At 38.1% G+C, this 27,394-nt stretch overlaps 1 protein-coding gene and 1 long non-coding RNA gene across 5 annotated transcripts in view; one reads left to right on the top strand and one right to left on the bottom strand.

Annotated features, from left to right (window-relative positions):
- Positions 1-27,394, bottom strand: part of LOC134794726 (activating signal cointegrator 1 complex subunit 3) — a 74,754-nt gene that overhangs the window by 44,543 nt on the left and 2,817 nt on the right. For 2 of the 4 annotated variants that reach the window (XM_063766512.1, XM_063766518.1), the window contains exons 5-9: positions 27,137-27,386; positions 23,438-23,633; positions 22,671-22,816; positions 21,992-22,137; positions 21,039-21,239 (exon numbers count right to left, since the gene is read on the bottom strand). In XM_063766512.1, the coding sequence (XP_063622582.1) occupies positions 21,039-21,239; positions 21,992-22,137; positions 22,671-22,816; positions 23,438-23,633; positions 27,137-27,386 (939 nt within the window). Of the gene's footprint in view, positions 1-20,240; positions 20,341-20,506; positions 20,585-21,038; positions 21,240-21,991; positions 22,138-22,670; positions 22,817-23,437; positions 23,634-27,136; positions 27,387-27,394 lie in introns of those variants that run through there. The other 2 variants (XM_063766532.1, XM_063766525.1) reach the window with 2 other exon arrangements.
- On the top strand, positions 112-5,381 carry LOC134795565 (uncharacterized). The gene is made up of 2 exons (XR_010144829.1): positions 112-417; positions 5,093-5,381. It is a non-coding gene; the product is annotated as an uncharacterized LOC134795565 (long non-coding RNA).

The following is a 27,394-nucleotide window of genomic DNA, read 5'->3' as shown; positions in this document are numbered from 1 at the left end:
TATTTCTTTATTCCGAATTTAGTAATTTCCACCGCTCATACACAAAATTTATGCAATGATAATTTGAATAAGATGATAATTTTACTCTATTATCCTGCTTGTGTGTTACTTGGGACAGCTTCCTTAAGTTACCTTATAACTATACGAGCCAGGTAAATTTCGTTTAAATGTTGTCAATTCATAACAGCTACGGTTCTTTAATCGACTACAGAGTCTAATTAGAAATATACAAGCAAGGACGTATGTTAGGAAAAAATATTAATTCTAATTAGTAACGGGGTAGCGAGCAAATAAAAATTACAAGCAACCGCAATACCATTAGGAGGGTACTCGTGTGATTGTATATAAGTCCAATGATATGGCTTAGTTCCTCACTGTGCTCCCAGTAGGTAAGCAACATGAAGTCCGTCGTTATATGTAAGTATAGCTCAGAGTTTTTGTTGTTTTGTCCCTCTATTTTACACAGTGCTATTGAATCTGTTTGTAGATTTTCAGAAACGTATTTTTTTATACTTTGGGTACCTATATCATTTTTATTTAATATTACAGTTGAAGATTTTTTAGATTTTTGAGTCACATTAACCCGCCGCCTAAAAGCCGCCTTTATACAATAAGTAATATTATATACCTATATCTATATCTGGTATTATTTTTTGTTGCAAAACTTTGTAATAAAAATAAAATGGAACAACATAGTAGAAATTATGTACCTAGTCTAGCCATAAAATCTATTACAAACATCTGTTGTCTCTAGTCCAGCGGTTCTCAATCTTTTTTTTTGACGGAACCCTTTTGGAAAGCGAAATACTTGATGGAACCCTACAATAAAACAATAGTTTTTAGAAGTGTGTTTTATGCATAGTAAAATTTTTCGAGGCGACTAAAGCATAGTGTTCTAAATTCTTGCGGAACCCCTACAGGGGTGTCGCGGAACCCTAGGGTTCCGCGGAACACACTTAGAGAATGGCTGCTCTGTCTCTATAGACTATGATTTTAAAGTTATTTAATAAAGTTTGATTGACATTGATAAAGTTTTAAACATATTTATAAATAATAATGGACTAATAACGAATATAAAATGCTCAATAATTATTCCATTTTGTCAGCCCTGACCTTAATATATGCCTTTTAAGGAACAAGCGAAAAGGGCCTACTTTACGTCCCATTTTTTGTAGAAATGTGATAATAATACAGTAACTTTATACATTTCGCGTTTGCGTTAAATCCGGTAGTTCTGATTTTTTGCAGACTTATTTATGATGTTGGCCCAATGTATAATACAAGTTTGTGACTTCGAGGTCCGAACGCAACATTGTCAAAAATCGAAAAAACAGCGAAATTTTCGGATTTTTAAGATTTAGGCGATTATATCCCTAAAGGACTAGTTTTTGATAGTGCCTTCTCAGGACGTTTATACGAGACTAGAATTGTCTCTGTACATCTAGTAGTTTCCGAAATAAAACCTTTCAAAATTTATATTTTTTTGAAATTGTATTCGTAGGGTAAGTAAGTGCAGTGAGTATGCACTTTTGTCTCAGGCGATGCAGCTCGGCACGATTGTTCCTAAGGTCAAACAAACCTGATTTGGCCAGGTAGCTTGAGATCGTACCGTGCCTACCCCCCAAAAAAGTAGGCGCAAGGTTCGGATCACCAGGTCCAATCTATGCTATATTTCTTCCTGCTCTTAGCAACTAGGGCAAAATATATGTCATTTTCATATAATTTAGGGATTTCTTATTCTATAAAGTATCACTTCTAAGCAGGCAGTCATACATTTTTTTGGAAAAATATGTAGCGGATTGAGTGACGATTTCCATAGAAATGTAATTATGGCCAAAGTCAAAGGTTAAAAATGTAAAAAGAAACACTTAACTTGGCGTTTTAAAAGTATAAATATAATGTGCTCGTCCTTAAATTATATGAAAATGATATATAACTAGCCCTAGTTGCTAAGAGCAGGAAGAAATATAGCATAGATTGCACCTGGGGAGCCGAGTATTTCCCCCCCTTTTTTGGGGGGTAGGCACGGCACGATCTCGTGTCTACCGGCTCAAATCAGCTTTGTTTGACCTTAGAAACAATTGTGCCAAGCGGCATCGCCTGAGACAAAAGTGCATACTCACTGCACATACTTAGCCTACGAATACAATTTCAAAAAATTATAAATTTTGAAAGGTTTTATTTCGGAAACTACTAGATGTACAGAGACAATTCTAGACTCGTATTGTAGCAAATTTAGTCCACTTTAAAAACACCATGGGAAGGCACTATCAAAAACTAGTCCTTTAGGGTTATAATCGCCCATATCTAAATGAAAACCGAAATTTTCGTGGGTTTTTCGATATTTGACAAAGTTGCGTTCGGCGCTCGAAGTCACAAACTTGTATTATTCATTGGGCCAACATCATAAATAAGTCTGCAAAAAATCAGAACTACCGGATTTGACGAAAAAGAGCCAGGTTACAAAATTCGACATAGTTACTGGATTATAAGTAATAACCCAAGTAGCATTGCAAGCTGTATATAAGCTATATTAAAGTTTATTTGTATACTATAAGCTGTACAGTTAGGCTGTACAAAGGCTGTATAAGCGCTTATACAGCCCTTATAAGTAAAAAAAGGGCCCAAATTATACAGCCTTTGGCGTTATTAGAGCTGTAGAGTAGCTGTATAAGCAATACATAAGCTGCATAATAGCTGCATTACAGCTATATTTCGGTGTAACAGGAAACCTTAACACTACAGATAATCTCTTATAAGTACGATATAAGAATATAAGTATTAAATGAGTTATAAGAAAGAATTACAAGAGAATAATAATCATTTAAGAAACTAAAATGTCTTAATCTTGTTCATTCGTAATATAGTAATGGCGACAATAAAGTGTTATAGTGGATGGTAAAAGTAAAAGTAAATATTATACAGGACTTGAATGAAATATTACATTATTGGTAAGTGCGGATTATTATTTATTGTGAACCTGTGTATCTTTTCTGGCAAAATATTTACGCGCCTGCAAAATAACAGAGAAACCATAAGGAAAATATCAAAAATCGGTAAAGTTACTGTTTGTTTTTAAGGTTAGAGTATCAAAAATATTTATAAATATTAATTCTAAGGCTAAACAATTTATTTTAGCTGGTAATCATAACACGCCGTTAGTCTGCTAAATATTTGCAAGTATTTCTTTAATTATATGTACAAATACTTTTTTTTTTGTTGTAAAATGGCGACAATTTTTAAACAGCCTACAGGATAGTTGGAGAGCATTATAATCTTAGTAGCTGTGCTGTGTAATAAATGGAGTGCCTTTTACAGCTTTTGTAACTAAAACAGCTTTATAATAGAATATTTGTATTCGTTTGGCTGTATTTCGGTTCTCCGTAAATAAGTTATAATTCTCTTTAGAGATCCGTATAACAAATAAAAAACCTGTACTGTAACTGTCATATATTCCTTTAGTTTTATAATACACTTATTTTCAGAAATCATTACACTACTATACTTATACGAGTGTAAAATTACGCCAAATGATTGTTATAAGCGACTCTATCAGTAATACAGAAAAAAGCTGTACTATAGCTGCCATTTATTCCTTTGGTTTTATAATACCCTTACAGACAGAAGTTATACAACTACTATTCTTATAGGAGAGTAAGATTACGCCATAAGAAATAGCTTTAAAACGGGGTTGACAGATACATTTGTACAGCTACAAGTGCCAAGTAATACTACAATACAGCCTGTATACAGCTTTTACGATAAAATTAGCTTGTAGTGTTTCACAACACTTAATGTTTTAAAACGGAGTTGACAGATACTTTTGTATAGCTAAAAGTGCCAAGTGTTACTACAATACAGCCTGTATACAGCTTTTACGATAGAATTAGCTTGTAGTCTCTCACAACACTTTTAGATTTATAGTAGATTTTTTATATTCTGATAAAGCACCCCATGCTTCCGCAGAATCCTTTATAATGATTTTATACAGCTTGAGCTGTATAATGTCTGTAAAGTACCTTTTATACAGCTTAAATCTTTTCTGACACTCTTATACGTCCCTTAAATCACTCTAAGTTCTTAATTGGCTGCTATATTGATGTTGCCGACACTTCCATGCTACTTGGGAAGTACATTGACGCGTGACCGAGGGCTGGGTCATATCAAGCGCAGCGGATCAGCATTGCCATACAACGTGGCAATGCTGCCAGCCTTCTGGGCACGCTGCCAATAGACGGCGAATTCGGGCAAATTTTCTGTTTATAGTTTATTTTTGAGCTTAGTTTTTAATTTGAGTTTGTATTTTCTATTTTAAGGCAGTAACAATGCCCTGTGACTTGAATTTTCTTGGTACGTTTAATGTTATTTCAGCATGTAGTTTTAAATTAAAATGAGAGCGTAACTTTGATTGTTTTTCAGCGGCTAGGTTCTTGTGACTCTTTAATTTGCTTATAATAGGGGGAGGCGTCATTTATGGAGACTTCCTTATAGATGTCGATTACAATGCGTACGAGTACATCAGCATCCGTAGGCTGCGCAAACTGGATTGGAAGATATACTTAGAGCAAAGAGAATTTGAAATAGAGGAATATTGTCAAAGCAAATTATGTAGTCAGTACATTTACCTACTGCAATGGCATTTATGGCGTTATATGGGGCATTATCTATGAAAAGGGACCTTATTGTCGATGGCGCATACGCCGCATAGCGGCGCGCGGCATTGTATTTAAATTGGAGCATTGTTAATAATGGCGTAAGCGCCATCGACAATAAAGTCCCTTTTCATAGATAATGTCACATGTAAGTGTTAATCATTTGTGTCGAAAGATGGCAGTAAATGTACTGACTACATAATTTACTTTGACAATATGCCTCTATTTCAAATTCTTTTTGCTTAAGAGCTTCTTTTTGTTAACGAAAACCGTTAGACAAGAGCAAACTCGTTATGCAATTTTTTATTTTTTTATGTTAGGAGAACTAACAGCTTTAAAACTTGCAATAGACAACAAGATTAAAACAGAAAGCCAATTACAGGAACTCACACTGTTATGAATTCTGTTGTGAACTCATGTTGTTTACTTTTTATTTTCAGTGATTTTATTCGGATTGATTGGTGGAATTATCTGTGAATTTATTCTTGGCCCGCAACGGCTAAATAATAAACACAAAAAACGCTTGCACGGCTATGACGATGTCGATTGTCGTAGACGCTGTCCGCGGCCGCATCCTCCGTACAGACCGTTCTGTGCCAGTAACTATCGCAATTATCTCACAGAGTGTTTGATGAAATGCGACAGCATGGGAATCGGTCTCTACAAGACACAAGACGGCCCATGTTAGGTTGAAACATTCGTGTGTGGTTAATAAACACCTAAATATGTGCTGTTGTTTTTTTTTTATTGAATAAATCAGTCTAAATGCCAGTTGCACAACCACAGTTAAAAGCACACGCATCACGCAGGAGAGATCTATGAAACTTCCCATACAATAAAACTATTAGTACCTAAGTGTAAGTCATATGTAATAACTTAATAACTTTAATAAGTGAGCTTGTAATATTATAAACTTCCTGTTTTGCTACACCCTTTTCAGGGTCCATGTATATTTATGTATAAAATTTAGCGAACGCTTTAACTGACGATTTAGTGCAATCGAGCTTCAATCTATAGTCTGTATCTTTAGGTATTTAAAAAAGATTAAACAAAATCTACCCTCAAATTGAGGGTAGAGGACAACATTACATGATCAAATAATGTAGGTTAAAGTCAGGTCGGTCAGTGACAGATCCAGGTGGTTTTGTATTTGGTTGGTTAATCAATAAATGTTATAACTACCCGAAAATGTACACATAATGTACAGAAAAGGCCACCCCAGCGTCGTAAACGCAGACGCTTGTGGAAGACGAGAGTAGTAGTACACATTATTTATTTACTTTTATACAGGGTGATTGGAAATTCGCCGTATTCCTTGAAAGGGGTTATTCTATGGGTCATTTGCAATGATTTAAGTCCAGTCAACCAGGGGTCAAAACTCATTGGTTTTCAAGTTATTTGAGTTTTTAGTTTTTTGTTTAAAAAACCCGCCTGTCGACTAAAAAGTGGTAATTGTGAAAAAACTACTCAAATTTGGAATTAAAAAAAGCATTCATCTAATAGCCAATAAACTACTGATTACGTGAAATAAAGAAGATTGCCAAAACTTTCCAAAATTTTCCAAAAAAAAGGATTTGAAGTCACAATTTTTTGTAATTTTCCCAAGACTTTGTAACATTTTAAGGCATTACTTAAAAAAAAAAGTATGACACTTTGCGTACAAAATAATATATATATTTAGTAGCTACTAGTTTAGTACTTAGGATAAAAAACATATGTAAGCAATATCTGTTACAAGCATGCCGTGTTTGCCTGTAATTGGGTGAATACTCTAGCAATATTATTTTATAACTTGTTATTTATAAGTATTTTTTGTATTGCACCTGTTGGCGAACCTAATAAATAAATAAATAAATAAATAAATAAGTTCCTCAGTTCCTCAGCTTTCCTAAAAAGTACGAATGTGCGAAATTTTCTCTTAAACTTTTTAAAATAATAATAATAATAGCAGAGCAGGCGGAAGACTTGACTAGGATTGTATGGGAAATCAATAACAGCTGAACCGAATTAGATGAAATCTATCTGTACATCTTTGATTTGTTGAAAATCATACTAAACTTGACATAGAACCTAAACTTAAACAATTAGGAGTCAGGTAAATTTCGTTTAAATGTTGTCAATTCATAAGAGCTACGGTTCTTTAATCGACTACAGAGTTTAATTAGAAATATACAAACAAGGACGTATGTTAGGAAAAATTGATTAATTGTAATTAGTAACGGGCTAACCAGAAAATGAAAATTACAAGCAACCGCAATACCATTAGGAGGGTACTCGTGTGATTGTATATAAGTCCAATGATATGGCTTAGTTCCTCACTGTGCTCCCAGTAGGTAAGCAACATGAAGTTCGTCGTTATGTGTAAGTATAGCTCAGAGTTTTTGTTGTTCTATCCCTATATTTTACGTGTAGACGTGGTCTAACGCATGGTGCCAATGAATCTGTTTGTAGATTTTCAGAAAAGTATTTTTTAATACATTAAGATAGGTACCTATTTCATTTATATTTTATATTCCCGTTGCAGTTTCTTTAGATTTTTGAGTCACATTATCCCGCCGCCTAAAAGCCACCCAATAAATAATATAATATATATATCTGGTATTAGTGGTATTACTTTTTGTTGCTAAATAAATGTCAAAAAGTATCGCCATCTACTCGAGAGTAGGCCCAAAGGTACGGCGCCATCGCTCGAAAAGATGGCACCATACCTTTGGCCTATCGTCGAGTAGATGGCGATACTTTTTGACATTTAACAAATTTAACACATATCAGTGAAAAAATAAGGATCAAAGTCAAATGGCGTCATATGTGTTAATCATTTGTGTCGAAAGATGCCTGTAAATGTACTGACTATACATAATTTACTTTGACACTATGCCTCTATTTCAATTATTTTTGCTTAAGAGCGAGAAATATTCCATAGGTAAAAGATGGACCGATGGAAACCGTTAGACAAGGGCAAACTCTTTATGCAATTTTTATTATTTTTGTTTATTTATGTTAGGAGAAACAACAGCTTTAAAACTTACAATAGACAACAAGATTAAAACAGGAAGCCAATTACAGAAACTCACACTGTTTTGAACTCACGTTGTTTATTTTTTTATTTTCAGTGATTTTATTCGGATTAATTGGTGGAATTGTCTGTGAATTCACGCCCAAGTATCATTATCCTGGCCCGAAATACATACCTAAACACAAAAAACGCTTGCATGGCCCTGATGATGTCGATTGTCGTAGACGCTGTCCGCGGCCGCATCCTCCGTACAGACCTTTCTGTGCCAGTAACTATCGCAATTATCTCACACAGTGTCTGATGAAATGCGACAGCTTGGGAATCGGTCTCTACAAGACACACGACGGCCCATGTTAGGTTGAAACACTCGTGTGTGGCTAATAAACACCTACATATGTACTGTTGTTTTTTTTATTTAATAAATCAGTCTAAAGGCCAGTTGCACATCCACAGTTAACAGACTGATTTACGCGTCACGCAGGAGAGATCTATGAAACTTCCCATACAATAAAACTATTAGTACCTAATAGAGATGTGCGCCGATGGCAAAATCATCGGCGGCGGCGTCCGATGATTTTTTGACCGGCGGCGGCGGCGTGATCGGCGTAAAATCGGCGTGGCATAGTTTTTGATACTGCATGAGAATGTGGCTGTAGAAACTCTACATTAAAGCCTTCTGACATTTCTCAAAACATATTATAAGTGTTTTCTAAATTATTGCCGAAAATTATATCCCATCATGTCACTTGGCAACCATTTATTACCAATACCAACCTAACGGTTAGCAACGGTATGTTTGAATATTAAAATAAAAAGGATACTTTAAAACGCTACATTTCAGGCAGTATTTTTACTTTGTAAGCGGAATACAAATAAAACACAAAAAAAAATATATTTATCAATTCTGCACCATTCGTCCGATTCTCCGTTCGTCTAGTCGGTCTCCGTTCGTCCAGTTCTCAGTTCGTCAATATCATGGTTCGTCAGTTTCTCCGTTCGTCTGATTCCCATTTCGTCAATTGCTCAGTTCGTCCTATTACCCGTTCGTCTAGTCAGTTTCTGTTCGTCCATTTCCCAGTACGTCAACTTCCTAGTTCGTCAATTGACTTGTCCTCAATTTCTCAGTTCCTTTATTTCTATTCTTCCATTAAGTGGTTTGTCTAAACGGATGGCCAGGTTCACATTCATTATACCTAACTGTTCTACTCCTCTGCTGGATGTAGGCCAGTCCTATAACTACTGCTCCACGCCAGACTCCATTTAGGTGTTGAGAACTTATATTTATCGATATATTCGCACCTAGGCAATCGGGCCAGTTAGTATTATCCTGCCGACCCTAGCCATAAAGTCGCCCAAATATGCCTATCGGATGGACGCACCTCGCGAACTACTTTATCGAGCTGGTCATAAAATTGGTCCTTGGCCTCGGGTTTAGTTGAGCGTCGGTGCATAAGCGGAGCTCAGAGTCACATAGTTGCTTTTCGTATCGACGCGCTCGGATACACCTACTGGTGTCTCTATTGCATCAAGAAGATGATTACGGACCGCAAATCCTATCCCATGCTCCCGTGTTTCCGAAGAACTTTTGCCCTTCCAGTAAAAAGTGTAGTTAGCCTTGCGCAAAGAGCCTTCATCATCAATCCATCGACGTTGAACCTGTTCAGTTCCGCGTGTCAATGTTTCATGTTTTGCGCAGATCTTGCGCGCAATCAAGATTTTTGCAGGTGTTCGGAAAACCTGTCCTCATTGTTCGGACATTCCATGTCGCGTAGCGCATGTAGAAAGAATTGTTGTAGCTCTTAAAAGTTGTTTCCGTTCTGAGCAGGTGGTTGGTGTTACAGGGTCAACGTCCAGCTGTAAAGCTTGTGTCCCGTTCACCCAGACAGAACAAATTAACGCGGATTAGTACCTTATTGGTCGAGGATCGCTCAACTTGAAGCAGGCGGTAACTGATCAGTGGACCTTCGATGGATCCTCCTACTGTCGGGAGTGACCCCTGGCGCCCGCACATGCGACTCCTATTCGTGCGGACTTATAACCGGTAACTGCCACTCCCCGTGTTGTTTCCCCCCTGCATGGCAGGAGGGCGAAGTGCCCTCTCCGCGGATGCTGCTGCGCTTGGGACAGACGACTTTATGGCAACACGGGCTTGCCCAGAACCCGTACCACCCTCTCTCTCCTCCCCGACATGGTCCACAGGAATGACAAGTCAGTACGTGTGGTGCCGGTTTGGCCGCAGGTGCCTGGCTTGCGCCGCAACGGTGGCTCCAGATCCGGGTTTATTGTTAGTTTTCGGAGAGACTGGATGTCAGCGTCTCAGGGCTTAGTGTTTCGGAAGACATACTTCAGCCGTAATCCCTTATTCGCCTTACGGGAAGAAAGGAGGTGGTGTTATTCTCGCCCGACACCACACGGACAAGAGAATAGGAGGACGAATAAGAGGATTTAAGATGTCATTAATGGTATATTTCAATATTTCGTTGGAGATCCCATCATCGCCTGGAGCTTTATCACTTTTTTGTGTTTGGATTGCTGCCCTTACTTCGCTGATAAGGATATCTGGTATTAGTAGACACACAGGCTTACAGAAAGCTAAACTAACGGGACGGGACGGGGTGGGGGATCGCAAGAACCAGGATAAGCCGGCGAAGGGGGAACGGACGAACGGGGTAACCGGGAGGAATGGACGAAAGAGGAACGGACGAACGGGGACACGGACGAATTGGGAAACCAGGGGAAACAGACGAACGGAGACATGGACGAACGGGGAAACGGTCAGAAGGGGAACGGACGAACGGGGAAACCGACGAACTAGGAAAAACCTCACTGGACTAACGGGGAACCAGACGAAACAAACCTAAACCATATTTATATCTCTTAAATCTATATTGACTTTTCCCAGCCGCTATCGCCTTACCTAGGATTTGTTACGAAATAATGATGAACTAGACGTGTGCGCCGATTATAAAATGATCGGCGGCGGCGTTTGCCAAAAATTCGGCGGCGGCGGCGTGTTTTCGGCGTGAAATCGGCGTGACCTTGACTTTTAGGTTCCTTAAGAAAAATCATTAATTTGTTGTTTTTCTTGAAAATTTGATCAATTCAGGTTGCTGGTAAGTGAATTACGTAATCTACGTATAGTTATGAATAGGCTGTGAGTAAAATAGAGTTTGTAAATTAATATAGGATAGGTATAATAACTTGATTTCCCTAGTAACTGGCTTGCTGTAAGCGGTCACCTGTACGGTTACCATCAGTTTGTCACTGACATAAACGCCGTCGAGAACGTAATTTACTTTCTATACATCTCGCTCGCACTCGCATATTAGTGCAAATGGGATGTATAGACAGTAAATTACGTTCTCGACGGCGTTTATGTCAGTGACAAACTGATGGTAACCGTACTGGTCCCAATGACCTACGATCCGATCTATAACTCTCCGTTTTTTTATGCTTTCCATAAGTTATCGTATTTTTAAAATGACGTACTTTAACGAAATAGAACATCAGATATCCTTGAAATTTGCTAGACATACCGACTGCTATTATGTCTTCCTTTAATGGTTTTCCTGTCGTACAAGCACCAGGCTCACTGAGATGTATCTTCTTCTTCCTCGTTTTTTCATTGTTTTTTGCGTTTGAGCATTGCTGAGGATCACTACATGTAATTTGTCTCCATAAGCCGTGTGGACTGCACATCTGTACACTTCTTCACAACGTTCGACCATCTCACACATGCTCCACTCCGAGCATGTTTGCCATTCGCCATTCATTCATTCATTCATCCATTTATACGTTGGAAACAGCATAATAATTATGTCCGAAGAATCTAAGGGCTCGCCCATGGATAGCCGAGTGGCAATATTCTCTCTAAGAATTAAGGGGTTTGTTCTTCTAGCTGTCCTAGGTAGAAGCAGCAGTCTTCGTCAACATCACATCTCAAAAGCACCTTTGCACATCACACTTTTTGAGGCTCCACTTTGCGGCACCATACTGGAATATTGAAAAGACGAGAGCTCGTACCAAGCGCACTTTACATATAGTCGCACCAATAAAAGTCTGCAGCGGATTTGATAGCCTATGCAGTGTAAGTGTTATTTATACGTCATTTCATAGAAGTTTGACGTTTAAAATGACACGCACTGCGTGGGCTATCAAAATCGCTGCAGACTTTTTACGGTCTAACTCTAGTTGCACGTCGAATACCTCTGTTCTTCCAGATCTTGTCCAAGCTAGCCATATAGTACTCTTAGCCATGCCAGCTCTGCGGCGTATCTCGGCGGTGCAACCACCGGCACTGGTTATCATCCCAACATATCTCTCTTCTTAATCGCTCCCCCATTGCTGAGGATCGTGACTCCACTTGCGCTTTATAAATTGCCTCCAACTTTTTCGGTCTGTGGCTTGATGGAGGGCGGTGGTAACAGGTAGCTCCAGCTGTTCGGAGATCTGGTCCGACCATATCTTTGGACTTCGTCCTCTAGGTCTTTTACTCTCGACCACTAGTTTTTCTAAATTGTTGGCCCCTCTTCGTGTGATATGGCCAAAGTAGGTAACAACACGGTGTAGACATATAGAGGACAGACGTTGGGTGTTCTCCATTCTGAGTTCTTTGAGGACCGAGGCGTTTGTGCGGTGGGCTGTCCAAGGAATCCTTAACATACGGCGCCAGCACCACATTTCGAAAGCGTCGATCCTCTGCCTATCAGCGGCTTTCAGCGTCCAGGTTTCAGCCCCATAGAGAAATATGGGAAAGACAAGTGTGCGGACGAGATGTATTTTGGTGCGGTTCGAAATGTTCCTGCCTTTCCATATTTTGCCGAGTTGGGTCATTGCTGTCTTAGCCATGCCGATACGTCTGCGTATCTCCGGTTCACAGGTCCCTTTATTCGTGATCACCGAGCCTAGGTACTGAAAATGATCTACGGTTTCGAAAGCGTTTAATGCATCTGTACGCTGCTCAACACCAAAACGGTCCACTATCATCAGTTTCGTCTTTCTTGCATTTATCTCGAGCCCCATTCTGCGGCTGGTTTCTTCAAGCCGTTTGAGAATTTCTGCCATTTCCATTTCGGACGATGCAAGGAGGGTGGTGTCGTCCGCGTAGCGAAGGTTCGAAATAAGTTTTCCTCCGACTTTCACACCGCCCTCCCAACCTTCAAGGGTGTGTCGCATTATATACTCCCCATATATATTAAATAGTATGGGAGATATAGTGCATCCCTGTCGTACCCTCTTCTGGAAATTAAAGCTCTTGGACGTGACGCCTCCAATGGTCACCGTTCCATAACCAGAACCATAGAGACTTTGCAGTAGGGCTATAAGGTGGCTTGGGACTCGCAAGTTCAGCTCTAGTATCTCCCCCAGTTTTTCCCACCTTACGCAGTCGAAAGTTTTCTGATAGTCGACAAAGCACATGTACTTACATTGGGATGTTGAATTCATATCATTTTTCTATTATGAGCCGAAGGTTTAGAATTTGCTTGCGAGTCGCTTTCCCCTTAGGGCCACCCCACATCTGGCGTCTTTCGGGCGTCGGCGTCGGTCAGCGCTATGGAAAATGACGTCGCTGCGCAGTTGCGTCGACGTTGCGTCGAGCAGGGCCATAGAGTTGTAGACGCCGACGAGACGCCGACGCTCGAAAGACGCTAGATGTGGGGTGGCCCTTAACGAACATATACTAGCATATCCCAACATATACTAGCTAGCTTTTCTGTAATCGCCGAGTGCGTCGGTAACTGGGAGCATGTTTGCTCTGTCTACTACCATTACTTTGGTCTTAAATGGTTGATGTTAAGACCTCTCTAGAACTTTCATCTTCAGTTTTCATCAAAAGAGCCGCCATTTCGATGTTTTTCATTTAAAAATCCAAATTAAGAGTTGAAAGTGAATTCACAATTAATAGGAAAACATACTACTTCATATATCGCTCTCCCATCTTTCTCGACGCTGAATACTGAGGATTACTCAGTTTAAAGTAACTTTAATTCTGTTTCATTCTATAAATAATTGGTATAAATTTGACAACTGTTACAATATAATGAAAAAAATCCAGATAGTAATCCAAAAACCAAGTTGGAATAGCTAATTAACAACACTCAAGGTCACGCCGATTTCACGCCGATCATTTATCGGCGGCGGCGGCGTGGCGAAAAAGCCCGGCGGCGGCGGCGCGCCGGCGCGGCGCACACGTCTATGATGAACTACATACTTTACATTTGTCTGAACTGAAGTTTAACAGAAATGTATGTTAGAATAAAGGTGTCATCGTTTTCGAAAGTAAACGTCTCTGGCATGTTGATTCGCTCAACAGAATGTCTTTGAAGTGTCCCGTTTTATGGAATATTAAGGTCTACTTTGTTTTCTTTACTGCTAGCTTAGTGATGATACTTGGTGATTTAAGTTCCTATAAGTAGGTATAGGTTAAGGTATAGCTCATTAATCATTACGAAGCTTTAACCTGACTTTTATAATTTTGATTGAAATATATATTGTTAAGTAGAAGAAGCTAATAATCACCATAAAATGACTAAGAATTGATGGTGTGTAATTTTAAATGAAATTGTATATTATGTGATAAATAAATCAAATCATGTCTATCATATGATGACCCTTAAGGTGACAGTCTATTTCCAACGACAGCAGCACTACCATTCATTATACTATAGAAATTGACAATAACACCGACGCGTTCGTACTAGTAGTGCAGCTGCGGTCAGAAATGGAATGTTACCCTTATGCGTATCACCAGCATCACACGAGAAATCATAAAATATGCAATTATAATCGTGGTGACAGCTTGCTGGTGATTCTATGAAGAAAATAGCATGTTTCTGTCCTAGGATATGAACCTGCTAGTTTCTTGACTTTAGTTCACTGATTAAATTGTCAATCAAGAGACTATTGATGTAAAACAAAATGCGTTCTACAAAAAAGCTGTGCGATAAAATATCAATTAATAACCTGAGATCCAGAAACTAGATCTTGTTTATAACGCTAAATCGTTATCACGGCTAACACCGCAACGACAAAAATGATGCTAATTTGGTTCACTGGCAAATAATAAGCGAAAAAGCATAAGGATCTTTAAATTATACCTCTGACACTATCTACTCACTACGCAACATGGAATAAGACACGATAGGTATAAAAAATTCCCACGCCGATTATACGCCGGTCAAATTTATCGGCGGCGGCGGCGTGGAAAAATCATCGGCGGCGGCGGCGCGGCGGCGCGGCGCACATGTCTAGTACCTAAGTGTAAGTTATATTATATGTAATAACTTAATGAGTGAACTTGTGATATTACTAGCAAAAAGCAGAGCTTTGTAAGGGCTCGCGGAGTTTTTCTACCTAAACCTATGTACCGGACCGCGACTTTGATCCAATCCGAGGTTTATTTCATGTTCGATCGAGTGGGTGGGTATGTAATAAGTCAGTTAAGGCCGTAACACACTATCGCACCGCACCAAGGTCGCGGTACGGTGCGATAGTGTGTTACGGCCTTTAAGAACGCAATTATAAGTGATAGCAAGAAAGACAAATACTAACCGGACCCCGGTTGCTGTCAAGTACGCCTGTTTGTTACAGCTTTTACTTTGTCCATTAAAAACGTCTCCAGACGACAAAATCAAATTGCCAATATCATCCACACGTAATATACAATTTCATAAGCGCTTATTAGATCCTACACGGTCGCCCAGTACTTTTTGTAAGGATGCCAACTGGCTTTCCTACATAATGTTGGGTCAGCGAGCCAATGTCCTTGAATTTATTTTTGCGTCCACACCACACAATTCAGGGAAAATCTATCCCGTCTGGACACCTACTGGCGGTAATCACACTGCTCCACACATAAACACACACACACAGTTCCACTAGGTACAGCCAAGGTTCAGCATTAGCTCTATCTTGGGTCCTGCTCTTCTAAGTGCTCGTTAAGACGTGTCAGATGACCAAAACAGCGTGTGCCTATGTTGCACCAAATCTGAGTTCCACTAGGTACTGCCAGGGTTCAGCATCAGCTTTATCTTGGGTACTACACCTAAGTGCTCATCAAGACGAGTCGGATGACCAAAACAGCGTGAGCCTAATATGTTGCAACAAACCTGAGTTCCACTACGTACTGCCAGGGTTCAGCATCAGCTCTATCTTGGGTACTGCTCTCCCAAGTGCTCATCGTGACGAGTCGGATGTCCAAAACAATGTGTGTCTATTTTGCATCAAACCTGAGTTCCATTATACCTAATGGAACAATGGCAGTACCCTGCCAGGGTTCAGATCCGCTCTATTTTGGTTACTGCTTTCCCAAATGCTCATCAAGACGAGTCAGATTACCAAAACAGCGTGCGCCTATGCTACACACCACCTGAGTTCCACTATGTACTGCCAGGGTTCAGCATCCGCTTTATCCTGGGTACTGCTCTCCCAATTGCTCATCAAAACGAGTCGGATGACCAACAGCGTGTGTCTATGTTGCACCAAACCCGAGCTCCACTAGGTACTGCCAGGGTTCAGCATCACCTCTACCTCTAATATCTTGGGAACTAACTCTCCTAAGTGCTCATCAAGATGAGTCGGATGACCAAAACATAATGTGCCTTAGTTGCACCAAACCTGAGTTCCACTATTAGGAACTGCCAGGGTTCTGGGTCATTTTGTTGAACTGCACGCCGTCGTTGCAATTGGCGTGCAGTCGGCGTGTAGTTCCCATACAAGTTGCAGTCGTGTGTCGGCCCTAAGTCACTGAAGTTTGTATTAATATGCTTATCTTTATTTATAATTTTAGAAGTTCCAAGCAATAGTAACACTAAAGGCGCCATTCATTAATTACGTAAGACAATTTTTGCCAGTTTTTGACCCCCTCCCTCCACTATGTAAGAAATAATAAGAATAGGCTGACCCCCTCCTTCTCCCATTCCCCTATATTACCATATATTACATAAGAATCTAAAGGAAAAATTGAGTACCTACACGTTTGGTTTGTATTAGTGCTTATTTAAAAAAAAATTTTTTTTTGAATGTGATATATGTACCTGTACAAAGGTACTTGAGCTCGTTTAAACTAACTCTGCACCGTGTTTGATAGCATAGTGTGGAAGTATTATTATTATGTATTTTAAACGTCATAATTTCCACAGCGCATTATAAATATCTTTATCATTTAGCCAACTTTGATAGTATAAAGCAAGGTCTTTCCGATGTGGACTGGTCTATTATCGATGACATTGACACGGAAAGTGCCACAAGTTACTTTTACACAATTTTGAATTCGTTAGTTAATGATTTCGTTCCAAAGCGTAAGGTTTACTCGACTTCTAAGTATCCTCCCTGGTATAACAGGCCATTAATTAAAATTATTAAAAACAAATTGAATGCTCATGCTAGATGGAAAAAATACAATAACGCTATCGATTATGCTGAATTTAAATTACTAAGGAAAAGAGAAAAGAAACTTAGTAAAGATTGTTATACTAAATATATTGCCCTCAGTGAAAAGAAAATTACTTCTTCGCCCAAATATTTTTGGAGTTTCATCAAATCAAAATTTCCTGCAAATGAGATACCTTCTAATATGTATTATGATGATAGATCCACCTCCGAAGGTGACGTTATTTGTGATCTTTTTAACAACTATTTCAGTTCAGTCTTTGTTACTGGTTGTAATCAATCACGACTTCCATCTCCTCAGTCTTCTTCCACCCCTGTAGATATTTCTAGTATTAATATTACTGATGATTTAGTATATAAGCATCTAAAACTCATATGTGTTAATAAGGGCGCAGGTTTTGATGATATTCACCCTTTTTTAGTTTCTAAACTTTACGCTGAGCTCGCGGTTCCCTTGGCTAAGCTTTTCAGAAAGTCTCTCAATGAAGGCATCGTCCCTAGCACCTGGAAGCGGGCTATCATTACACCGGTGCACAAAGGCGGCGATAAACATAATGTTAAGCTTTACCGACCAATATCGCAACTTTGTGTATTCGCTAAGATTTTTGAAAAAATTGTGACTAATGAAATTACTTCTGTAGTCTCGCGACACATCTCTGTGCACCAACATGGTTTTTTCAAAGGTAGAAGCGTCGACACTAACCTAGTCACTTATACCGACCATATTATTAATGCTTTGGATGCCGGTTATCAAGTTGACGCCGTGTATACCGATTTCTCTAAATGCTTCGATAAAATAGATCATTCTATTTTACTTCAGAAGCTTTTCAGGATCGGTATACACGGTGACCTTTTTAGGTGGTTAAAGTCCTACATTAGTAATAGAAGTCAGGCGGTTGCACTCAAGGGCTATAGGTCAAAGTTTCTACCCATTCCCTCAGGAGTTCCCCAGGGCTCGCACCTGGGACCTTTTCTATTTGTTTTGTATGTGAATGATATTGATACTATTTTTCAGTCTTCTTCCCACATTCTTTACGCAGACGATACTAAAATATATAAGACTATTAGAAATTATGATGATTGTGTTGCGTTACAATCCGATTTGTCACAATTTGAGGACTATTGTCAGCGAAATCATTTAATTCTAAACGCTGAGAAATGCTATACTATCACGTTTTCCCGTAAACATAATCCTATCACTTTTGATTATAAACTAGCTGGTAGCAGTGTCTCACGTGTGTCGTCGATTCGAGATTTAGGGATTACTCTGGACGCTAAACTCTCCTTTAATGAACATATAGATAATATTGTGACGAGAGCATATAAAAAGTTAGGCATGATCTTGCGTTTAAGTAAACCATTCAAAAGTACGTTCACGTTAAAAGTCTTGTATTACTCTTTCGTCCGTAGTATTTTGGAGTTTGGCAGTGTTGTTTGGAGCCCACATTTCGGTATTCATAAGTCTCGACTTGAAAGGATTCAGAAAATTTTCTGTAAGTCCCTTGATTATAGAACCGGCCGCTATAACTGTGACTATCTTTCGTCAGCAGCTAGACATAGTCTTCCTCCTTTGGAAAAAAGAAGAGCATATCTAGATATTTTATTCTTATTTAAAATTATTAGAAATCATATAGATTCCAACCCACTATTAGAAAACATTTCCTTCAAAATTTCTCGGTACCACTCACGTTCTAAACCTACCTTTTCTATTTCTTCCTGTGGCACACAGTATGCTAAAAATTCTTTCTTTAGGCGCACTTGTAATATGTATAATGAATCGCTTAATGATATAGACATTTTTATTCATAGTTTGTCCGTTTTCAAGAACAAAGTTCGGCATATTTTGTTTTCTAGTAATTGAAAAATTTGTTTTTAGTTATAGTAGTAGTAGTAGTAATCACTTTATTGTACACAACACAGGTTTACATAATATTTTTAGTTATATTTTGCATTGTTTTCTTATTTTATTTGCGTGTAGTATTCACAACTATACCTTCGGGTAATTTATAATTAAGTAACCTACTACCTTTATTGTAATAGTCAACCTAGTAATATATGAAACTTTAGGCCTATTTTTAATAATTTTTGTAAGACTTATTTGTAAAAGGCTGTTTGTTTTCTAAATAAATTAAAAAAAAAAAAATAATAATAATAATTTCATAGAAATTAAATAAAAAGTCGCATCTTTGTGATCTTACGTAAGAACTATGAAAACCCCCTCCCTCCCCCATGTAAGAAAAAATAAGATATGTTCGACCCCCCTCCACCCCAAAATCGTCTTACGTAATAAATTAAAGGCGCCAAAACTGTTTCTCGAACTAAAAATACCCTGATTTAAGTTTGCTAACACAACATGATTGATCAGTTCATCAGCGTCACAAAACCAAAATTGACCTCCGCAGTGAATAGGTATACACCAAGATTGATTGTTCTAGTAGGTATTCACAGAAACTTAATTGCTAAATTGGGAGTCAAACCAAGCGAAGCGAGGTGGGTCTAAATCCAAAATTTTAACCCACTTTTGTATTCATCGTTGTTAATGGCGTAAGCGCCATCGACATTATTGAAATTGAAAACACCACATAGGTATCGTTGTCTGAGTACCCACAACACATGCCTCCTTGAGATTACTTTGGGGCTTAGTCAATTTGTATGTCCAATATTTATTTATTTTTTTACTAGTAACGCCATCTGTTAGAGAAGTAGATAATTCATTATTTTGCCAACAGATGGCGCTAGTAGTAATACAAAGTGTTATTACTTTATTTTATTTTTTTAGGTTTATAAAATTATATTTTTATGTTTGATAACACATCTAGACATGAATTTACATTACTATGTCAAATTTCAAATCTAACAGTGCAGTAGTTTTTCCGTAAAGTGTACCACAAGAATGCATAGTTCGTCGAATAGTGATAGGGCTCGCTTCGCTCGCCCTAATAAACTTCCTGTTTTGCTACACCCTTTTCAGGGTCCATGTATGTTTATGTATAAAAAGAAGCGAACGATTTAACGTAACTGACGATTTAGTGCAATCGACGAGCTGTAATCTATAGTCTGTATCTTTAGGTATTTAAAAAAGAGTAAACAAAATGAGGGTAGATGAAAACATTACATGATCATATAATGGAACATTAGCGTGAACAATCAATGACCTAGGGGTCATCAAGTTTAAGGTCGGCCTTAAACTTGTTCTTCATAATGACGTTGTTCTCGATGTGCTGCTTGATCTGATGCACCACTGTCAGCAAGGCTATGTTGGTTTTAATAGTATTTTATAATGGAATATTAGCGTGAACAATCAATGACCCCTACCTTAAGCTTGTTCTTCATAATGACGTTGTTCTCGATGTGCTGCTTGATCTGATGCAGCACTGTCAGCAAGGCTATCTTGGTTTTAATAGTATTTTATAATGGAATATTAGCGTGAACAATCAATGACCCCTACCTTAAACTTGTTCTTCATAATGACGTTGTTCTCGATGTGCTGCTTGATCTGATGCAGCACTGTCAGCAAGGCTATGTTGGTTTTAATAGTATTTTATAATGGAACATTAGCGTGAACAGTCAATGTCCCCTACCTTAAACTTGTTCTTCATCATGACGTTGTTCTCGATGTGCTGCTTGATCTGATGCAGCACTGTCAGCAAGGCTATGTTGGTTTTAATAGTATTTTATAATGGAATATTAGCGTGAACAATCAATGACCCCTACCTTAAACTTGTTCTTCATAATGACGTTGTTCTCGATGTGCTGCTTGATCTGATGCACCACTGTCAGCAAGGATATGTTGGTTTTAATAGTATTTTATAATGGAACATTAGCGTGAACAATCAATGACCCCTGCCTTAAACTTGTTCTTCATAATGACGTTGTTCTCGATGTGCTGCTTGATCTGATGCAGCACTGTCAGCAAGGCTATGTTGGTTTTAATAGTATTTTATAATGGAAAATTAGCGTGAACAATCAATGACCCCTACCTTAAACTTGTTCTTCATAATGACGTTGTTCTCGATGTGCTGCTTGATCTGATGCACCACTGTCAGCAAGGCTATGTTGGTCTTGCCCGCGCCCGTTGGGGCGCATATGAGCAGGTTCTCATTCGTGTTGTACGCCGTTTGGAACACTACCGACTGGATGCGGTTCAGTTCTTTGATGTTCTCGAATGCCATTTGGCCTATCTGAAAAAAAAGACAAATTTAAAATGAAACTGATCCTTTCAATCAAGTCAGAGAGGGAGATAGAGTAAAAGCATGCGATTATATTAGAATAGAATGTTGTTTATTCAGATATAATCTACACGTCTAATTTATAACTAAAACTGGTATAACCTTACAGCTATCACCAAAACGAAGGGTTTTTTTAGTAACCTCAACTAACCACTATTATGCTTAATATTATAAACATTTATCTAGAAACTAGATAAATGTTTGGAGTTCGGCAGAGGAGAGGGAAGGTTATGCTGTAGCTACAGAATATGATGGTGAGTTAAGGTGCTAGTGGCTCTTTGGCTCATGTTTGGAGAAATGAGCTTCCAGGAAATGTCTGGATTTTTAGGGTGATGTCCGGACATTTGTCAGGAAATTCCATTTTAGACCATATTAGGATTTAATTTAATTTAATTTTGTTACTCAAATAAATAACACAGCTTTACCCTCCTAAGGCCTAGCCATACAAATGAAAAATTCAAACTTGCCACTGAAATTTGAACCTAAAGCGTAGGACTTAGAGTTGATTTTGAGTTGTTTGAAAATTGAACGAAACAAAGCAAAAGCGACTCTGTTCCAATTAAATATGATTTAAATTTCATCAAACTGGAGAATTGATATAGGTCCTACCTATAGCAATTCTGGGCCTTAGGAGGTTAAGGTAAAATCTAGGCACTGTGAAACTACAAAATGTATGTGTTTTAATAATGTTAATTTTTCATTACCTCATCCATGTCGGAGATGGGCACGCGGTTGTTGCCGACCGAGAGCGGCGCTTGGTCGGTCTTAGGTATGATGACTTCTTCGTATTCTTTGTAATCCTTCCTCACGGCGTTCTCGGGAAGTAGCAGTTTCATTCCCGACACGAAACCTGCTCAAATAAGTCTTACAGTATTTCTTTTTATGGATTAAAAAATGAAACTCGAGTCTCGCAAACCAATTTTATCCGTTGAAAAAGGCGGCAAGTTAGAAAATAGTAGGTAGGCGCAAAAATTTAAGTTCCCTATAGAAATACGCGGAAAGCGCGAAAACTTGTAGCTCCCAATAGTTTCCTAAAGTTTTGAATTTCGCGACTTTTTCTTGTTTATCAAACAGTAATTATTCATTGGTATAGCAAAGCAAAAGTTTAACTATGTATTTCGTCGATCTATCTGATCGTTGGAATTCAGTCAGAGAATGATTAATTATATTGTTAGTTTAGTTTATACATAAATAGCCGACAAATGAACAGCGGAAGCTTAGTACTAGGTTTTATTTTGGTACCTTCCAAACATGTCAACCAAAAAAACACTCTACGGCACTTCAAACATGTATTCCATTTTCGATGAAATAGACTGACTTTTGACTGTCATTTTTGAAATGTCAGCCTGGTAAAGGGTTAAGGTTCAAAATCATTAAGAATACCTGCGGAGTTCTTAGCATCAATTGAGGAGTCGTATACGTTTGGGTACTGCACTTTCGTTTGGAAGTATGATATCTTCTGCAACACTGGATCTACTTCCCTCTTTGACGTCGAGAATGGTACCACTGGCTTTGTTAGTTCTGATATCCTGTCAACGGTATTATTACTGTTTATGATAATGTTTGGGAAGTGTTTTAACAATATTAAATTACGAATGAATAGGATGCTGGCATAATCCTTCTTTAAAATAGCCTCTTGTCCCTCATATAGGTACGACACAAGACACGTATAATAGTTTAGTTTGTGATTTAAGATGAAGATATTGAAATTGGAATTTGTTCCTATCTTGAGTGGCTACCTCCAGACGAGACTAAAATGCGCAACTTGCTTCTAAACTTCTAAACTTGCTTCTAAAATTGCGCAATTTTATTTTCGAGGGAACTTATCGATTAGTTTTTTTTGTTAAAACTTACAACAAATTAAAATTCAAAAACATGATATCCGCGGTCCCGAGCAGGTACATACATCTCGCTCAGGCTTACGCTCAGTGAGAGTGAGAGAAGAACACGAACCTACGGGGCCATAAGTGAAAGACACATTAACCTTTAATTTGGCAAAAATCACGGAAGGCCGTGAGAGTGATCAATGATTCTGGTTAAGAAAAATATACACACGCAAATAATAATTTATGATTTATACAAAAAGAGGGTATAAGATTGTGTACAGTATTTTGGACACTGCCAAATTAAGGGTTAATATTGAGTAGTACCTTTTGGCCCTCATCTGGGCAATATTAATTTCCGGCTCGTCTTCCTCCTCGTCGATCTTCCTCGCGTTCTTGCCTTTCTTGCCTTCCTTCCGCACCTTGGCGGCTTGCAGCTTGGCGAGAGCCTTTTCTTGCTCCGACTGTACCGACACTTGGCAGAGGTACTGGGGCATTTTGTTCTCGGGCAGGATTGCGGCTACTAAATCAGAGATTATAATATAAGAGATGTCGCAGCCATGGACCTAGAATACTACGGACGTAGTTTTGCTAAGACAAAAACTGTGATTCCATCATCCACCAATTTCCTAGTATTTACGCGTGACACACACACATTGACAGTTATCTCAATGCCCTCATCCACCAATTTGCCGTCAGACGGATCGCAACGTCAGTGAAGTAAATTTGTCCAAGAAAAATGTAAAATATGCCGGCATGCGTAGTTAAATCCTGCAAGAATTGTACCGATCGAAAGAAAAAAATTGACGGAATTACTTTTCATAGCTAATTTTATCAATTATCACGGTATAGTACATAAAATCTCCATATTTCATTGTTTATAAATGCGAAACAGGAGTGTGACCAGTAAGTTGAATAGAGTAATTTCCCGAAAGTAGGGTAATTGATGCCCTTCTTATTAAATCATTATGTATATAAGAGATGAAAGAGATCATTTAGGATATTTAGGTAAATAGCTAAATTATTGATTTTGCATTTCAAACTAGGTCGGTATGGTAATTTCCCAATAATAAGGAGATTAAAGACGTTTACATGAATAATGTTTGATAGTTAACGTTAATTTGTTATGTAAGGTGAACATACTCATGGTGCTCGACGCGGTCCCAGTCCAGTACATGTCATCTTGAAACTGAAGTCATTGTCAGTAGAGGTGACAGCAAGGTGTCATCTATTGGGCATTAACATGTCGAGCACTAGTACATTTACCTTATATTTATTTTTTGTTTAAAACCAGATATGTTACAAGTTAAATATCATTAGGTATTGAAAATAATATTTGCTCAAAGTAATTGTGCAACAATGAGCATTTGGGCATTTTCACTCAATTGAACACCTTAAACGGCCAGTTAGCAATCGTTTACAAGACTGACGGTCAATGTCAAATCCCATGCATTTTGTCAGGAATGTAACGGTTAGACGTTACTGAAACACGACTTAAGTCGCGCTTAACTTGTACAAGTTAAATGAAAATGACCATTTTCAAGACCTATAAAATCAGTTAGGTGCACACATTTTTATTGAGTAAAACTGTCCTATTTTAATATTTGAAAACAAGGACGATATTGAAATTAATTGTTTCATCGTTAGGGTAGAATTTGTGCTACATGGTATCACTCGTCTACACGCACACTTTCAAACCGTCCGCCATTGCAGTGTCACAGTTTGTCTTAAGTGACATTCCCTCTGTCAAATATATAACTCTATGGTCGCAGCTAAAAGATGATATAGAATAGGTTAGATACTCTTAGAATTGTTTTACAACAATCGTTAACTCAGGGCAATACCATCCCCAGGACAAGTCGAGCAATTTTATTCTTAAAAAATAAAATGTTTTGGTATCATTGCACCTGCATATCATACATAACGCCATTGTCTTTATTTGTCCTAAATTTTGAGCCAACTTAATCCCAAAATGGTTAAATGTCAAATTGATTCCTTCTTAAAATGGGCAAAATGGCCAAATGCCCGTATTTTAGGGCATGGACAATATAAATGAAAGCCCCAAAATACGCAAATGTTAAAAAGTATGTTTCATCAAATGCGGAATTGCCGATGGGACTTCTATAAAAAAATATTAAGTTAAGTTTAAGTAGGTATGTCTAAAATGCAATTTTATAACCTTTGTCGCCAAACTCAAATATCTTTGTTCGTGCGACTATCGACTATTATATGAATGTCGCAGTTCTATAGCAAACTATTTTCATAGATGGACGAATTGAGACAAAATCAAAAAGAAGATTGATATCGACGCTGGAAAGGAGAAATTGGATAAGCGACATTTTCAGAGATATTGAGTTATATACATCGTTGGAATCGCCAGACTTTTCTGCATCGAAAGGACTAGGTTTCGTACACATCTGACGACTTTAGTGTCGCTTATCCCGTCGGTGATTTGGAGAATCACTGGTACATTTAAGTTACTAAACGACTTTGTTTTCAACAAATTTTTGAAAAGTGGAGGATAGATGAAAAGTTATTCAAAGTAATGAACCTTAGAGTTTTTTACTTATTTGCCAGTTCAGCTTAACCTTAACTTGAATAATTTTGCCTTATGACAACTAACCTTTCACTGTCGGTTAACTATTTTTACTTGGCCGAATAATAGGTTTTAATGTCATATAGATAAATTTACTTGACTGTCAAATGTGAACTATTGGCGTTTATGATCATTTACCTAATTTCAGATATAAAACTTTTGTCGTTTATTCCATTTTACCTAAATTTTGTTGGAAATTACCTAGTAAATTTTTAACTTACTTTCTTTTTGCTATTATTTTTCATACTATCAGAAAATGCCAAGTTAAGGAAATAAATAGACAAAATAACATTACATATTTTAATCTAAGCTGACGAGATAATATTTTTTTCAATTTGGTTTCAAATACAAAGTTCCCTTCTTACTGGTACCTTGTAATTAAGTTGGCACTTGTTATCTTAAGACTCGTTACATAACTTTTTGAAATAAAGCTATATATACAAATTCCTTAAAGGGTATTTTTTATTATATGTAGGTATGACAACCCTTTCCTTGTGGTCGATAACTATAAAACTCATAGAATCTAGATCTGGTTGAATGTGTCGCATAAGCAACTTATCGAGTTTGAAATTGCTTCTTAAAAAGTGATTAGATAATTTATCTTGATTTGTTTCATGTCAAATTTTACGTATATACTTTTTTGCTTGGCTATTAAATAAGCATATTTTGCAATAAGATAGTTTTTACTCGATCAATTCTGACGACAAATTAAGCTTGGACTTTTTTACCTGACTAATTTCTTGTGAAACATGTTGGTAAGATAATTTTACCAAAATTTATTTATACGATCATTTTGCTTAAGCGACACTAAATTCTAAAATAACTCATTTGAAGGTAGAATAATAATAGGATAATGTAGAATACATCACTATAACCATATAAAGTTTCTCATTTAAGAAATTCGTCATCATAATGAATTTTAATGATTTTTTTTAGAAAGGGTTGCAGTTTTTTGGCTCCCCCGTAAAGTTAACTGCGTGTCGCTTATCCAATTTCTCCTTTCCAGCGTCGATATGTATTTATAAATAGAACTAGTGGACCATAGTCGCGGTACTGAACTATAGTTGGGTACCTAGTTCTACAGTATTATATGAGTTATTTACTTTCAGACAAGAGCGCTAGCGGCCTAGCTGTAAGAGCGTGAGACTTCCAATCTGGAGGTCGCGGGTTCAAACCCCGGCTCGTACCATTGAGGTTTTCGGAACTTATGTACGAAATATCATTTGATATGTTATGTACCAGTCGCTTTTCGGTGAAAGAAAACATCGTGAGGTAACCGGACTAATCCCAATAAATCTACTTTGTTTATCCTTTAGGTTGGAAGGTCAGTCGCTTTCGTAAAAACTAGTGCCTGCGCCAATTATCGGGATTAGTTGCCAAGCGGACCCCAAGCTCTCATAAGGGACAACACGAGGAAGATGATGACTTACTTTCAGACAAGGTAGGTTGCGGCGGCGGCGCTCTCAAACTGTTAACGACATCCTGCCGGTGCTCCAGCAGTTCCTGAATGAACTCGAACTTGTCGAAGCCCAGCAGCTCGAACAGATCGTTTTGCATGTCGTCATTGCTCCTTGGAGAGTTGAGAAGGGTGATGACAGATTGCATGATGTCAGCACTGGATATGTCTGGGATGTTTGCGTATAGCTCGGTGACTTTGGTTTCCAACCATGCTTTGCCGAACTGGAAAG

Source organism: Cydia splendana, chromosome 1, assembly GCF_910591565.1.
Source record: "Cydia splendana chromosome 1, ilCydSple1.2, whole genome shotgun sequence".
Classification (NCBI taxonomy): domain Eukaryota; kingdom Metazoa; phylum Arthropoda; class Insecta; order Lepidoptera; family Tortricidae; genus Cydia; species Cydia splendana.
Note: the sequence above shows the minus strand (reverse complement) of the source record. Positions and strands in the feature narration are given on the sequence as shown.